At 39.3% G+C, this 16,839-nt stretch overlaps 1 protein-coding gene across 2 annotated transcripts in view; it reads left to right on the top strand.

The window, feature by feature from the left end:
- The first annotated feature begins 62 nt into the window (after positions 1–62).
- Positions 63–16,839, top strand: part of LOC101467549 (vitamin D3 receptor B) — a 33,511-nt gene continuing 16,734 nt past the window's right edge. The window contains exons 1-4 of one of the 2 annotated variants that reach the window (XM_076883886.1): positions 63–572; positions 862–935; positions 1,945–2,058; positions 16,534–16,681. In XM_076883886.1, the coding sequence (XP_076740001.1) occupies positions 16,536–16,681 (146 nt within the window). In that variant the 5' untranslated portion in view covers positions 63–572; positions 862–935; positions 1,945–2,058; positions 16,534–16,535. The remainder of the gene's footprint in view (positions 573–861; positions 936–1,944; positions 2,059–16,533; positions 16,682–16,839) is intronic. The other variant, XM_004545146.5, reaches the window with a different exon arrangement.

Raw genomic sequence — 16,839 nt, forward strand, 5'->3', positions numbered from 1 at the left:
CGTAGGGGCTGGGGGGGAAATCCCTCTTTCCCGTAGAGGTCCTAGGGAGGGGGCGGTGCATAACAAAAAAAGAAAAAAAGTAATGGCCATCTATTTGGGTCCTGAAGAAGGAGGGATAGCCTAAATCTCGTCGGAGTATCGTCGCTGTTATTGCGTTATTATCATTTTGGCACGTGCATTTGTCTGTTGAGTGATACCCAGTTGCGTGTTAACCGTTTCCCCCGCAGCTCGTTCGTTGCGCTCGGCTGCAGAACGGTTAATGGGCTGGCTGAACTTGGTGCCGCGTTTTAGGGTTAAAGCAGCCAAGCTAGCCACGCTAACGTTAGCTACTACCGCGGCTGCTGTGAGAGCCAACGTCTGGAAGGGCGTACGAGTTTAACGTTTTCTCCCCGAAGTCTCCACACGTTTCTGAGTTTAGTGCCGCGCGCTCGTCTTCTCTTTCTAAGCTAACCTGCCTCTCGTCAACATGGAGGGGACATACTTTGCAAGAGCATGAAGACGACGACTACGACGAACGACGACTAAAGAGGATTAAAAACAACTCGGTCTTGATGGGGAAAAGTTGAGCTGAGGTATGAAACTCGCACACACAGGAGGAATGTTAAGGTCGAGAGTTGAGTTGTTGTGATTTCAGTCGCTCGAGACTTTAGAAGAAACTGATTTAGCGCAGTTTCACTCTGTGGCTCTATCACGGTGTTTGTTCCCGCACTCAACGCTATATGATTACCCCTGAGTATGTACGTTGCTGTTGAAAATAGTTCAGCGTTACATAAACAAGAGTAACTGCAGGTCAGGTACTGTTGGAAAAGGCCCACTCAGTGACTTGCGTCTTGCACTTTTTTTTGCTTTTCTGTTAAACAGGATTAAGAACTTGGGATAAATTGAAGAAGGGTTTCACGTCTTACCTATTGTGCAAGGACATGCTAAAGCGTCAGGTGAGACCTTTCTTTCTCTTTTGTTTTTTAAATCATACTTTGCAATGTGCAATAGTATATTGGTACACTAAGAAATTATGCAACTTTGTTCATACGCAAAATTTCCCATAGTGTCTAGATGTTTTTTTTTTTTTTAACATGGACCCGAGTGATTATAAGTTAATTACCCCATGACAAGTTAAATAAATTTTCAGTGAAAGCGTCAGTAGTTTTTAAATTTTGGAAAGTTACCTAAATCAGTCACAGTCCCAAAACTAAGGTGTGTTTATATGCAAAAGTGAATATCAGGGTTACTTAAAATTTATTGTTATATGTCCCCATAAAAACTTTTACAGAGTGAAAATATTAATATTAAATTGCTGCTTTCTTATTCACCTTTAATAACAAACTGATATCAGCTGACATTTTATTGGCTCAATAAGAACATGATAAGATACTGAGAAGCTGCAGTGACTTGATGTACTTGGTGTACAATTCAGCTTTCCTGTCACATAGCTTACAGCTATAGTGTTCCTGTGCTACTACTGTTATGTGAGCATGGGAGCAGAATCCCTTTCACTGTAACACAACACATACTGCTTTCTGCTTGGCTGGAATTATTTATACTACTACACCTTAAGCACTCACATTAATAGTAATGGGGAATGGAGCCATTTAAGAATAATGACACCATTAATTAACACAAGCCTCCTGTCTCTTTCAAGTCTGAAATTTTAACAACCTTCTGCTCACAGGTTGCCTACCACTGTTCTTCATTTAACTAACTTATGGGTCCAGGTAAAACTAATAGCAAGGGGTATATATACTGCTTATTTTCCCAGTGGGCTCACATTTATCCATTTTTGATGAAAAAATGGGAGATACACACTTGTTCACTTTATTACATACATATAGCTGTAAATTCTATTCCAGGCCAATACACCAGCTCTTAGACATTTACAAAATTTCAGTTTTTGTAAATTTTGTCTAAGGTGATGATTCTACTTTATTATGTTTATTATGATGCCAGGTCTCTCTTGGAAATGGGGCAGGGATAGCTCAGTAGGTAAAGTGGTCGCCCCATGATCGGAAGGTCGGCGGTTCGAATCCACTTAACGGCTACCCTGAGGTACCCCTGAGCAAGGTACCGTCCCTACACACTGCTCCCCGGGCGCCTGCTTAGTGGGCTGCCCACTGCTTCACTGAGTGAATGGGTCAAATGCAGAGAAAAACAAGTAATTTCCCCATGGGGATCAATAAAGTATCCATTATTATTATTATTATTATTATTATTATTAAATGAGTTTTTAATCTCAGTGAAAATTTAACCTGGATAAATAAAGGACTAATAAAATAATTATAGAAATCAGAGTGGATTTTATTTCCACAAAATGTATGACTTCAATAGTAAACCTAAAATAGAAACTGTCCGCCTTTTGATGTCAACAGAAACTCAGAAGGTTGTAAAATTAGTGTTTTTGGATTAGACTGGATTTCTATTGAGTCTCTAATAAAGCAGCCTGTTAATGTATCAGCGTACACAACTCGCATTGTGAAATAAATGGTCTGTCTCTTTCCAGTGTCTTAACTAACATATTATTAATGATGTTCTGAATTCAAACAACTTGGAAATTTACTCAAGAACCGATATTATTTGGGTCAGGGCCTGAACTCAACCTAAATCAAGACAAACTAGGCTCGGTGACGTAAATCCTTTTTGTTGTAGGACTGAGCACAGACGGTTCGCGGGAAGCTACGAAAAGGGCCTGGTTTGTGTCATTATTTACAGTAACAGGTAGCAGGTTGTTTATGGAGGGGTATGCTGTGGTGATAGCACAACCCATTAGGTCTCCTACACACTGAAATACCCCAGCCCCCTCCTCTTTTTCATGACTAGGGTAATTGGTTGCTTCCTCTTACATGTGACCCTATAGAAAGAGAGAAGCTGCTGTGCTTTGCTGTGAAGACCCACTTATACGTACCTCTGCGCATGCACGCTTTTTGACACTTATGTTCTGTTGCCTGTAAGACTAATGAAGTGTTAAGTTCTCACTAATGTCTTTGGGTCCTCTTTTACATCTTGTGGTTGATGCTTTCTAGGCCAGAAGCATCACACAGGTAACATGATGTATATGGAGCGCATCATGCTGAAATGAATTATTCCTGGAAAGCAAACTGTGTCATTGTTTTTAACTGGGGCAGTTTGCGTGTAGTGATTTGTTTGTTTGTTTGTTTTTTCCCTGTTTATTTTAGTATATAAATAGGTAAAGTACAAAATTTTAATGGCATTGTACATTTCTTCACCTTTCAAAATCTGACTTCTTTATAGAAATACAAACAGTGAATTCTTTAAGTTTATGTCTTTTAATAGGACTATTTCCTGAATGAGAGAGAGCAGTTTATGGTGGTTATATAACCTGACATGTCGGCTAAGTGTTTTTGCATCCACCTCACCCACATGTCTGTAGTGTGTCCGGTTCTGTCCAGTTGGATTTTCTGCGTGTGTGACTCCGTGTGCTAGAGAATGTGCATTTTTCTGTCAAATTCAACATAGACATAAACAAGACTTTTGGTGTGTGTTTGAGTGGGCCTCTCCTTGCCTCGTCTCTTTCCCCTCCAGAGTCCAGCAAGGGGCCCAGCATAAGGGGGGCAGCCTGCCGTCACTGCAGCTCTCTCTCTCTCTCTCTCTCTCTCTCTCTCTCTCGTTACTGGCCAGCAGAGGGGCCTGGGTGTTGGGGGAGCGTGAGGTGGGGAGGGGGTTACAGAGACCATAGGGCTGGACACGGGACATGGGACCCCCCACCCTTTCCAACCCCAGTTTAGCCCATCCTGTGTGGGGCACAGGTCACCTTGTCATGTGCTATTACTGCAGCTGTAACATGCTCCCTGCGATTGTAGGAAAAGAGCATGAGATAGTCCCATGGAGGCTGCAGGAGGAAGAATGAGAGAGAGGCAAAGTGAATAGACAGGACTGGACCAGTCTGCTCAGCCGGTTGTTTAGCTGCATTACAGACTCTGGTTGTCTGCTTTGTTGTTGTTGTTAGGTCTACGTTGTCCGTTTTCTTTTTCTTTTTTTTCTTTTTTTTTTTGGGGGGGGGGGGGGGGGGGGGTTGTATTGTTTTCTCTACACAGTTTCCTGCATTTATTTATTCATTATTTTTCCTAACTTAAGAGTTTTTAACATATATATAATCACAATCTGAGATTATATATCACTAATCTCAGATTGTGTTATTTTCAGACCCACCTTCCTTGTTCCTTCAGTTTCCTTTTTTCATTGTGTGTCGTCGTCCCCCCCCCCCCCCCAAAATGGTATTGTTGGCTTTACTCTATATACCTTTCTAAGCATGAGTCACAAGGCTGTGTATTTCCATTGTAGAACAGTCCTCTGTAGCCAGGGTCATTCCAGATCCAGTTTGTTTGATGTGTTAAGTACTCGTAGTGACCCAGCCTGAAGTATGCAGTAAAACTCATCGCCTATATTTTCTCCCTTTTCTCTGTAACTCCCTCAAAAACTCATCTTTGTCCCCAAACCCCCCCCCCCCCCCCCCCACCCACCCACCCACCCCCACCCCCCTTCGTTGGTTTCTCTTTAACTGTATGTTTTTTTTCCCTTTAAGAAAAACTTTTGGCAGAAGAGAACAATTTCAGATTCATTTGTGGGATTGCGTCATGTGATGTAGATGGAGCATGCACATTGGACTGTGGTGCAGGTCCTCCTCTAGTTTACACCCTCACACGCTCCATAGCAATCTCTCTCTTTCTTCCAGTACTGTTATAGGTCTGGATGTGATTCTGACTCTGACTCTTATGTGTTGGGATGTGGTCTGTAAGTTCATTGCTGACATTCTTGGGACGTGATGCCAGAGATTTTTATTTCCCGCTTTCCCCTCTCTCTTCTGTATATCTGGGTGCACTTAAAATGATCCCTTCTTGAAAACGCTGTCTGGGTCCTCCCTGTTACTTGCTTTGTTATATCCTGCCCTGTCCTCAATCACGGTTCATTTCAGCGTCCAGGCTCTAATGGCATCACTTAATTAGGTTTGTTAGATGGTGGGCATGGGTTGAGGGTGTGTTTTATAATCACTTGATATTGACTGAGATGAAAGTTAATCTAACATCTGGGCTGTGTTCCAAATCTTTTTCGCAGCTGAAGTGTTATTTATTTTTCTTCTGTAAGTAACAAGGGCACCTGACAATGAAAACCAATGACCACTCTCCTGTTTGGTAATCACATACTTGTGATGCAGCTGGAAATTCAATGGCAAGAAGAACAGAGGGAAAAAAGTTATCTTATGAGTGATTTTGGACTCTTGCCATGGTCCACATTGGCACTTATCCCTGTATGAATATTTCACAGCAGCTCACACTCCCTGTAGATCCAGTAAGTGTAGCAGAAACACACAGTTACAGATACCTAGAATCACACAGGGGTACACAAAGTGGTGCATTACTATATTAATAATCCTTCATGTTTATTGTGTTACTGCATGTCATATACTAGCTCTTAAGATGTCTGCTCTCTGTGTTCCTCAGATTAACACGATCTGTATTCAAGACATCATATTTGCATTGATTGACATCAAATGTCAACCTGTTAGAAGGTGTAGTTATAGAGGTGGTCATTTGGGACACAAGGATGTGTGTGGTGCAAACACTTTGCACTAATAAATGTGATGTGGTTGTTGCCATTTTCTGAAGAAATTATGCAGACTTTGGTGGGATATTCCTCCAAGTCCTCAGAGTTAAAATCCTGCCAGGTGTTCATTAATTAACATTTAATTAAATGATTTTCATGTGTTAAGGCAAATAAGGATACTCTGTTTTATTGCAAGATGTGATAAATTTTTTAAAATTAATTTATTTTATTTTTTTCGGGCACATTAATGCTAATTCAGACCAGACCACTCACAGTTCTAGACCATTTATCTTAAGAATTGATGAGCTGCTCAACTGCGAAGCATTAAGCATTTCGCAGACAATGCTGGTCTAACCTGGGACCAGTTATAGCATCAGTCTCTGGATTAGGGCTGTTCAATATAACGATATATATCGGATGACGATATAAAAACATCTATCGTTTCATTTTACGCTATCGTTTGTTTCGTGGTGTCGCAAAATAAACTGTTTACGGCAATATTTTTTCATCGTTTTGATGGTCACTGTAGTGGCTATATTAATTTCTTATAGTTCTCGCTTTCTCTTATATTTAATATAACCACACTACAGACGGACAAGCGCCTGTTTTTATGGGTTGTCGTTAGCAACAACGATGGTAAAACCATCGCATGTCCGCTTGTTTATTTTCCACATAAACCTTTCACAATAAAGCTCAAGATCCTGTTGAGAATTTTCAAAAAAAAAGGAATCCCTTGAAAAAGTATGCAGAGTATTGACGGATGAGAAGCAAAAAAAGAGCCGTCAGGTGCTAAAAAATAAACCTTAGACTCAAACGTTAGAACAGGCTTTTCCCCGCAGCACGCTGTGTAATAAATACTCACAAAGAAAACGGCAGCCGTTACAACCTATGTCTAAAAATGTGTAGTTTCATGCATCGGTTAAAACACTCGACTCCAGGTACAAGACGCCCAGCTGGAAACACTTCACCTACCCGAGATTCACAGAATTTACAGAAAAGATTCAATTTTTTGTGATTTATATCGTTATCGGACGATAGATGTTTTATATCAGGATATGGGATTTTGGTCATATCGCACAGCCCTACTCTGGATTATGAGAAACATGTGTGTCATTTCAGCCATAACGTGAATAAATCAAAGGAGGAAAAGATGAGTCATTGCTCCACTGCATGTTAAGTAGCACTTGTTCTCCCTCAGCTGGTCTTTTGGGTTAAAAGACAGGGAACCTCCCTAGCCTCTCATCCAAAATTGGGGTAATGTCTTTATTTTGCAGCTTTCACCACCCAGTTAAAATGACATGCTAGAGTCAGTTTGTGGTACTGCGCATAATTACTGCGGCCCTCTTCTCTTGCTCATCCTCCACTGCCACTGTATGTCTGACCTCCGAGCTCCAGTCTTTCAGTACATTTTGCTTTTGCCTTTTTTTGTAATTTCATTTCATTTCAAGCAATTATTTCTAAAATGAGAGTTATTCAGTTGTGGAGAGAACAGTGCCAATGGTGCAAAAGAAGCTGCTTATAAGCTTTATAATCAATTTGTTTCTCGGTTTCTATCTCTGTATTAAGGAATTGATTAAAAGTTTTTGTTTTTCATATTTTGAATATTATTGGCTGTTGGATTGTTAGCAAAGACGTGAGGCCCTTGGGATATATATTTTTATGAATTTCTAGGACGTTTAATGATGAAGCAACATATAGTCAGATATATCAGTTAATAGCTGCCCTAGTTATCCTAACCGATCAGTAGAGAAACTTAGTCATCGGTGTGTGTATGCATACAACAACAGATACTAGCCAAATGAGCTCCTTGATTTTAAAATGAGAGTGAAGCAGGACCAGCAGAAATAAATCATACTCTAAATGTGATTCCAACACGAATAGCAAATTGCTTTTTCCCCCCTGATCCTTCTCAAGATGAGGGCCTGTCAAAGATGAGACATGTATTTATATTTAGCCAGTAGTTGAAGTGGCTTATGACTGTGTGTATTTTTAGTCAGCCTTTTAAATGACAAAAACAGGCTGTTTGCGTTGATCGCCGTCTTTGGGACAGTGCTGTGTGCCCGCTCCTCATAGTATTTATTTCTTCCTCATTTCCAAAACAGCAAGCAGGGTACAGTGGGCCATTGTGAGACACAGAGTCACATTGACAAAGAGGTCACCCCTCCTCTACTTGCTGTATATGTCTTTATCTCTTATTGCTCCAATACCCCCACATCTCCTTTCACTCTCTGGCCTGCTTCTCGTCTGCATCCTTCTTGTCCTACGAAACTCACTGCTCGCTTCTGTGGGATGGCATTTCCTCTTTATGAGTGCAAACAGCCATTCACAGGGAAATAGATGGGAACTCATCTAAATGATCCTTGTAGTTAGGTGTAACTGAAACATAAAGAAAGGGAAAAGATTTGTATCCTGTGATGTTCCCAACACCAAGATTAAACGAAGATTATGGAATCCAGCGGAAATTGTGCAACAACAAAACCGTTTGATGTTACACTGTTAAACCCATATTTTTGTACTTATGACTAAGTAGTGGTTTAGCAAAGGGCAAAGCTATGAATTTGTGCATGTACACTGCAACTACTGCTTTGGAGACAGACCACATTCAATAAACAACCCAGGCAGCATAAGAGATTCAAAGTATTTTAAATAAACCAGTGGAGGTGTCTAGATGAGCATGTCAGACTATAGTTTTCTTTTTCTTTTAGCTGAGGTAAACTTATCCCTGTTTGTACTAGTCATACGGCTGAGATGGGTGACCTTAATTGCCATCAGTACCACATAATTTCGCACAGAATATGTACAGCCTTCTGTGTCATTTACTGACTGTCCTTGTTTTACCTCCTCGTGTTCTTTTTATATTTAGAGCTTTTGCCACAAATATACAATACATTTCAAATTCATAGTAACTCCCTCTTTCTCAAGCCCTGCTTCATTTGATTTGCCAAGATGGCAGTCCTGATGCAAATCATAACATGAAATTATGTTGTCTTGTGCTTATTCTATGCACAATTGCTTAGCCTGTTCTTTAAAAGGGAGCGAATTGTAAGTAAACTTGTAGGAGGATAAAAGCAGCCTTAAAATTAAGATAAAATTAATCTATTTTTTTCCCCCTTAACATTTCTCCTTCTTTTCTGCCCTGGAAATTAAAAGAAAAGGATGAACATCAACTGCACCAGATCAAAAAAGAATAAAAATGGCTTCTATAAGATGGTAAACTGTGATGGAGGATGTAGCCAGCATGACATCACCCACTGGTTTGTGGACTCTAATGTTGAAGCCTAAGGCTGAGCACTGTGGCTCTTGCCTTGTGTTTTGAAACCAGACATCACAAGCAAGGGGATGATGTTGGGGTTTTTTGTTGTTGTTTGTTACATTTTTTTTTGTCTTTTTTCAGGCTAAATAGGACCATTATTTATAAAATGAAAAACAGCTTGTGTTCAGTAAAATTTGAAACAAATGATTATAACTATACACTCATTAGTATCATAAATCAAATGAGCATTTGGGTAATTTTTCTCAGATCTCTATTCAGTTGGCACTTTTGAAATGGCTTCATTGGCTTCATTGGCTGTGTCCATCGTTTATATACAGTAGGATAGTTTTTTTCCTTCTTCCTGCTAAGATAACAGCAGAGGCAACACGGTGATGTTTTTGAATAACTCGTGCAGCCATGTCATGGTTGATTAGATGCACCTTGTATGGAAAAAAGGTAAAAGCATTGCTAGACCGCCCCCGTCTCCAAAAGCACAACACTCTGCTCTGTGCATAATAACAGTGAAACAAGTAACACATTGACTTTCAGTTTATTCTAGTTCTTATGAACCCTTCGTCTATTGCAAGATATTCCCACCTAGTAACAAAAACAAGTATGCTAGAAAACACGAAGTTAAAATATAAGGATTTGAAAAATCTGACTTGGTTCTTTTGCAGTGCAAACTGGGCCTTGAATCCATTGTCAACTGCACACCTGTAAAGTTGTGTATCTGCACCTTTCAAGGCTGTGATAGTATTGCTTTGAAAAAAAATTGTCCTCCAGAAGATGGACTTTGACATGATCATTTTGCCATGATGACAAACAGACTTATTCTGAAGGGGAAAACAATACCATCTACGCTGTTGCAGCACGTAATTGTGAAAACCTACATCACCTACACTGCAAGGTGAATGGTCAGATAAAAAACTTTTAAACTTTACTGTTTAACACTTGAGAGTTTTAGTGTAAATATATCAGAAATGCTTGGTGTAATGACTGTTTGGTAGGAACAGATTCGATTACTCAGGCATTTGTCAGTAGCAGCAGCTACACAAAAAAGTCAGTATATTACATACCGTAATTGTTGGGCTATAAGCTGCTACTTTTTGCACAAGCTTTGAACCCTGCGGCTTTTAGTCAGGTGCGGCTTTTCTATGGATTGTCCATGATTTTTGTGATATCGTAAGAGGATTTGTTTTGTTTGTTCCGCTGTTGTATGGCACTACGTTGCCTGGCGGAAGGGCATGTGATCAGACACACAGTATCGGGGTTCAAGAGTGGTATGTTGGTCACATGTCCGTCCGCCAGGCAACGTAGTGCCGTACGAAGTAGCGCGAAAAACAAACTTCAAAGTAGCGCTACGCGTTCAGTGGGAGGCGTGGATGATGAGCGGCGATAAACTTACGAAAAGCAAGTTATGCCCAACTCCACCAGTGGATTCTGACAGCGTGGAAAAGTGTGAAAACATCCACGATCACCAACGGATTTTGAAGGGCTGGACTGCTGCATGATGGAGAGGAGGACACTGCCACGGCCCTTCTGAGGGTGTTCAACTCTGACACTGACAACGAGGATTTCTTTGGTTTTGAAAGTGACAACGAAGGAAAGAAGCGGAGAGTGGATGACGAAGCCACCCTGAGCCTGTTCGTTTCCGACACTGGAGAAGAGGACTTTGGTGGTTTTAGTGCGCAGGAAGATGGTGGTGAATGACTGACTTTTCTTCTTGTTAAAGCTGTGTCACTGCACCTGAGCCTAAAAGGTAGGCCGAATCTATTTTTCTGGTGTGCTGTAGGTTACTGTTATGTACTACATTTGTTACTCATTTATGAAGCACAGTACATGTTTCGCACTTGTAATTACCGGTACTTGTACATATACCTAAAAAGTTATGCAAATATTTACCCATAACTTGTTTTTCAAAATATTAATAAAAGTGTGTCGTTTGTGTCTCCAAACAGCCATCTCTTTCCTGACAATTCGCTTTGTGCATATTCTCTTACATATGATAAGTCAACATTGAAACACCTGCGGCTTTTAGTCAGGTGCAGCTAATGTATGTACAAAACAGGATTTTCCCCTGATTTTAGCTTGTGCGGCTAATATTCGGGTGCGCTTTGTAGTCCAGAAAATACGGTATGTAATTTTGAATTTGTTGTTTAGGGTATGAGGTCTGATAGCATTAATAGTTTTTCTCATATGTTATGGGAAAATGATTTAATATACTTTAATATAATTTAATTGAGGTTAATAAGGCTAGTACATACATGATACTCTGCACCAGGGCCCATTAAAGTCATCAAAAAGTAACCTGGAGATTTTTTGTTGTTGTTGTCAACTACACACAACTTTAACACCAAGATTTTCTTTGGGTTACTGCAGCCCAATGACAGTTTGAACTAATGCAGCGTCTTTATATTCTTCAATTATGAGGAAAATGTGATATTTGGACTGTTGCTGAAAATAACTTGAAACCATCTTGCAGTGGTTCAAATGATTTTTCCTTCATAAACTTGAATCAGCTAGTGCAGATGCTCACTTATTTGCTGTTCAGAAAAGCATTTATTCTAATAATGCTACAATGAGATCATATCAGGAGATTTAAGTAATTCAGAAATTTATACGGTCTAATCTAGAAAACCACACATCGATCCTGCAGCTGTGGGATGACCTGCTTAATGAAGAAGAAAGAAATCTGCAGTGTCTGAAAGTGCATTTTAAGAGTTGTGTGCGATTTAGCAATAATGGGATAGAGTAGGAGGAGCTGAGCTCCTGCACAGCTCTCAGCTCCACTGAGCTGCTGCCTGGTTTAACCCTACCTTTGAGTTAAATTACCATAGATTGTTTTGTTTTGTATAAATCTGTTACACTCACTGTTTGGTAAGATATAATGTGTCAGGAAACAAAGATGGGTGCACATCAACCCATTTTTCGTTTATCAATACCTAGCAGACAATTTTATTTTCAGTTGTTTCAGCGAGAAGATCCCATTACTTACTGCCGTGTGGGGGAAATTACAGTTCAATTTAAAGTTCAATCATTCGTTTTATTATGAAAATAATATTTTGCGTTGAGGCAAAGAAGAAAATCTGAGTCAGCAAAAATCGGTATCAGCAGTTTATAACTCCAAGAAAAAAAAAATCACTTAAGAAAACTGAAATCACTTTCTCTTTTGTTATATTTTATTGGCTTGAAATCTATCACAGGTTCTCCAGTAGTCATTTGGGAGTTGCTCCAAAATCAAGTCAGTCTCTGTAGACTACCATCATAAAATGAAAAAAGACAAAAACAGTGTGATAACAGGCTGCTAGGGAATCGGTTTTAGATGGCTGATTTCCACCGTCATAACAACGGTAGTGTGGTCGTTTTGACTAATAAGTGTCCCGACTAGAGCAGTGTGATATGACCAAAAATATTTATCATGATATACATTTGAAAATTTGCGATAACGATATAACTGACGATATAATTGACACTAGACAAAATACTTTACAACTCCACAACTTTATTAGTGCAAAAAACCCCATCAATGTATTTTCACTTAAACAAGCAGCTGTTTTTTTTATGTGCATTAAAGTCATATAAAAATTTAACAGTGCAAATGCAAATTCCTTGCTGACAGTTTAACCAAAAGGCATTTCCAGTGGAAACTGGCCGACATATCCTCAGCATAACCATGTATAATATCCACAAAACTTAAAAAGAGGTATTACACACACAACACGGTAATATTATGTTGAAGCACAGTACGTATCACTCCACGAGGCGCCTGCCTAATATAGCCGTAATGCTCCAACAATCCATCAAGCGGTGCGGGTTCGTAGCTTAGCAAAGTCGCACTAAAACACTTGACAGATATTCGAGCACCATGTACATAAAATCGTTTCGAGGTCAGTAAACACAACCAGAATTCATACATAAGGCACATGGGATTATGAGGGGCACTGTCAATTTTCAGAAAAATTAAAGGATTGATTTTAAGTGTGCCATATTTTCCAAACAACACGGTAATAACGACGGCCTGCTAGCATGCGCTACCAAAAATAGTGCTTTGTTGTGTATCTGACGGATGAAAGCTAAACCAGTGCCACACCACTGAAGTTGCAGCATTTTTACAAACCAATTATGGTTCATCGGTTTCATTTAACGATCCACTATCGCTCTTCTCATTCTGCGTCGCCGACATGTGCGTATGTAAACAAAGGCACTGCGCATGCGCGTTTTACCCATATTCTGTCGCAATATGTCATTTTCCTATCGTTGCCCAAAATTACACTGGTATTACCGTGAACGGTATGATATAGCCCAGCCCTAGTCCTGACACATGCAACGTTCTTCCCTTCTCTAGATAAAGTTGCTGAACTGTACCTCACAACCATGTTTGTGCTGTTGCTACCTTTTGGAGCATTAATAATGGACTTAGGTACCACATTTTATGTCTTGCTGTGTATACATATAATGTAGGACAAGCACATTCTAGCCTTTGTATTATTCTTCTACTTGGGACTAGAAGAATGAAGTATGCCTGTGCATTTCACCTGTTCAGTTTGTGGGTACAACTTGCTAAACGAGTTAGCACTTCGTTCTGATGTTTAAATATTGTAATTTCTGGCTCTCAAGAATATTGAGGAAACCAAAAGGTTAACTTTACAGCCTTTCACAAAAAAATGGTTAATGTCATTGTACAGAGTTATATCTTGCAATGTCCATAATGTCTTCTTTTACCCTTTGCCTCAACTCTGTAAGCAAATCAGTGTTATACTTTATACCACTGTAACACACAGTGTAGTATACTATTTTGCATGATTACCACAGTGACAGATTTGATTGATGGCAAGCGGCATACACACAATATGTATATCATTCAAGAGTGAGACGTTCAGTAGAAGCCCGAAGCTACAAAACTTGCCGCCTGGCTTTGCGTGCCCAATACTGGAATGACTACAGATCTGGTCTAATAACCTGATGCATTATTTAGAGCTCTCTCAATTCTACTGTGCATTTAGTGTAATGGCCTGTCAAGCCTGAATGCAATCACAGAAGGCTGACTTCAGTGATCATTTGATGATATAGTGAAGCAAATGGGCATTTTGGTTCACAGTGAGTAATGAGTGTGAATGTGTACTGGGAGTAGTTTTCCTGTGTTCAGTAGAACTTGTTTTATGTTTTGTGTGTGTGTTTTTGTTTTTTCTGTAAAGGTCTTTTCTCATTTATACTGGTCATAATTGTGTAATATTACATGACAGCACTCACAGCTTTGTGGTTCTTATACTAGACCCGTGAAAAGGATTATTATAAATTTTAATCAGCCATAGCATTGCTTTTTTCTGCTGAATCATGGAGTATTCTTGGTTTTTGATAATGTATCACGTTTCCAAATACCAGCAGGACTTCTAAAGGCTTTTTTTTTTTATGACTGTATGTGAGAAAGATCAGCACCACGAGACCCCCCCAGGGACATTGCATTGCCTGGATGTGATTTCTTTGTTTAGGAGTTAGTCCTTCCATCTACTGGCACTGCAAAACTACCAGAGGATATAACTTTTATAACACATACCTATGAGAATTTTAGGGGCAAAGATTGCAACAACATAAGGTTAACCCAGGTGGTATATGCATCTGTGGATTTGTTTGGTTTGCTTTGGAAACAGCCTCTTCAAATGTGTTTTGGGTCATTCTGGTGTTTGCAAACAAAATCCGGAATCCTGGCCAGCAAGGGTAATGCTCATTATTTTGGATACATGGAGCCCCAGTGCTTGAAATGTAAAACCTATGTTCATTTATATTTTCATCATCTGGATATCAAGCATAGCCATGTAATAAATAACCTGGGGGCACTGTCACATAGACATGAATTTTGTTAATGTTTGGTCATATGATTGATGATTAGCGCAGCTTTATAGGCCAACAGTCTCTGAAGGACCTTTGAGACAACTTGTTTACTTTGCACTCAGAAAGAAAGGGATGTGAGAAAGGGGAGGTGGGAAAAGAAACACAAGCTATGCACTGAGACGACAGAGAACAACAAGAGTTTAGGCACACCCTGCCTAGTCTGTCACTATAGACTAGTTGGAATAACAAAACAGGGTCGCCACAGTATTCGTAGAAGCTTTTTCACAGCCAGTATTGTGTGATGGTAAATACTCTCCAGCTTTCACACAAAACTACTCCATTTTAGTCTAGGTATAACTATTTTCTTATGTAGGATGCGAAACATTGCTCAGTTTTCTTTATATCACCTCGCTGGGGCTCACTGTTTCAGAAGCGAGGCTGAAAAGTCTGAAAAGTTGTCTGTTGTCTGCCTGTGGTCTGTTGTTTATCAGACGTTTGTGTGACCATCTGCTGAATTGGCTAAACAAATATTTGTTGACAAGTCTTACTGTACCATAGCACATATTCCTGGTTAAGGCATGTGGTCTCTGTTGAAGCTACTGTAGACACTTGATGCATGCAAAGAACAAGGGCAATGACTAGACCCTCTGTTTTATTCTGCTTTTGACCTTTTGTTGTAATGAAGACTAAACGTCCTTAATGAAATTGGACCAGGAGTTAGACCTTCACTTAACAAAACACCATTAATATTCACAGTTGAACTAACAGAAAAGCAACAAAAGTCGCTGAGACTTTTGGGCTGAATATTGTTTCTTAATTACCTGTGAATGATGAAGGACTCCGTCAAACTTTTTTATTATTCAGGTATGTCAGTGGCTGTTTTTCTTTTCTTTTCTTTAGGGTTTTTTTTTTGTTTGTTTGTTTTTTTTAAGGAAGAGGGTTACTGGTTTACTTACCCTCCCTTTCCTTCACACACTTTAATCATTTTATCTCACTTTAACTGTAGAGTGCACGCAAAAAAAGAAATAAGAAAGAAGCTTTGTGAAAAAGACAGTCATCGGTTGTTCATGAGGATTCTAGCCTTGTGGTGACATGTAGTTTTTTCTTCTCCTCAGAGTCAAATTACAGAGATTCAGCATTTTGAAGTTTAACAAGTTTTTTTTGTTGGTTTTTTTATATTCAATTCATATGTCTTCATTTTTTCTCCTTGGACAAAAACATAGAATTAATTTTCCCTGCAGAGAGTAGGATGAGGTGTTGCAGTCCTAAAAAAAAAAGGGCCAAAGATTAAATTTAAAAAAACAAAGTGTTTCACTTTTTACAATCAAATAATTGAGAGACAATTAAAAATCTGACAGTGGAACTTTATTTTTATTATCTGCGTTCTCAAATATGTAGTGTTGTGCGTCAGTGTAAAAAATTAAATTAAATTATTAAGTAATATAAACATAATCAAATATCAAATCAAATATAATCAAAGTTTATCTATGCACATAAATGATGGAATTTAAAGCCATGCAGAAATTACAAGTTGAAAGCAATGCAAGAATTAAAGAATAAAAGTGCACAAAATGTAAAAGCAGATTCTGTATCTGAAATTCAACAGTCCCTTTAAACTGCTACATCTTTAGCTGACTTTTGAAGAAATTCACTCATTGGGCAGATCTTACAGATCCAGGTAGAGAATTCAACAGATCAGGTGCCTCAGCCTGAATAGCTGCACCACCCCGGGTCCTTAGCTGGTTGTTGGGCAAGCGTGTCGATTTTTCTTTTCTTTCTTTTCTTTTTTTTCTTGTGTGTGTGTGTGTGTGTTAATTGTTGCATACAGTTTCTACAGTGTTGTTTACTGTGTCTTTTTGTTTCCCCTTTTCCTCCTTTGATTTCATCTCTCTTTTTAGTGATGGAGCCCACGGTTGTGAGTACGTCCACTGTGGCCGCTGATGAGTTCGATAGGAATGTGCCACGAATCTGTGGTGTTTGTGGCGACAAAGCCACTGGCTTCCACTTCAACGCCATGACCTGTGAGGGCTGCAAGGGCTTTTTCAGGTACAAAAATTGATGGTTTTAATTTTCGCCTGTGCAGATATAACGTTTGTGTGGCCAGCAGAAAAAAAAAAAAGCTCAAAATGATTGGAAAATATTGCATAAGTTACTGACACATGTACACACAAGTTGCATATATAATGGATACTCAGATGCTTATA

The sequence above is a fragment of the Maylandia zebra genome, linkage group LG5 (genome assembly GCF_041146795.1).
Source record: "Maylandia zebra isolate NMK-2024a linkage group LG5, Mzebra_GT3a, whole genome shotgun sequence".
Lineage (NCBI taxonomy): Eukaryota > Metazoa > Chordata > Actinopteri > Cichliformes > Cichlidae > Maylandia > Maylandia zebra.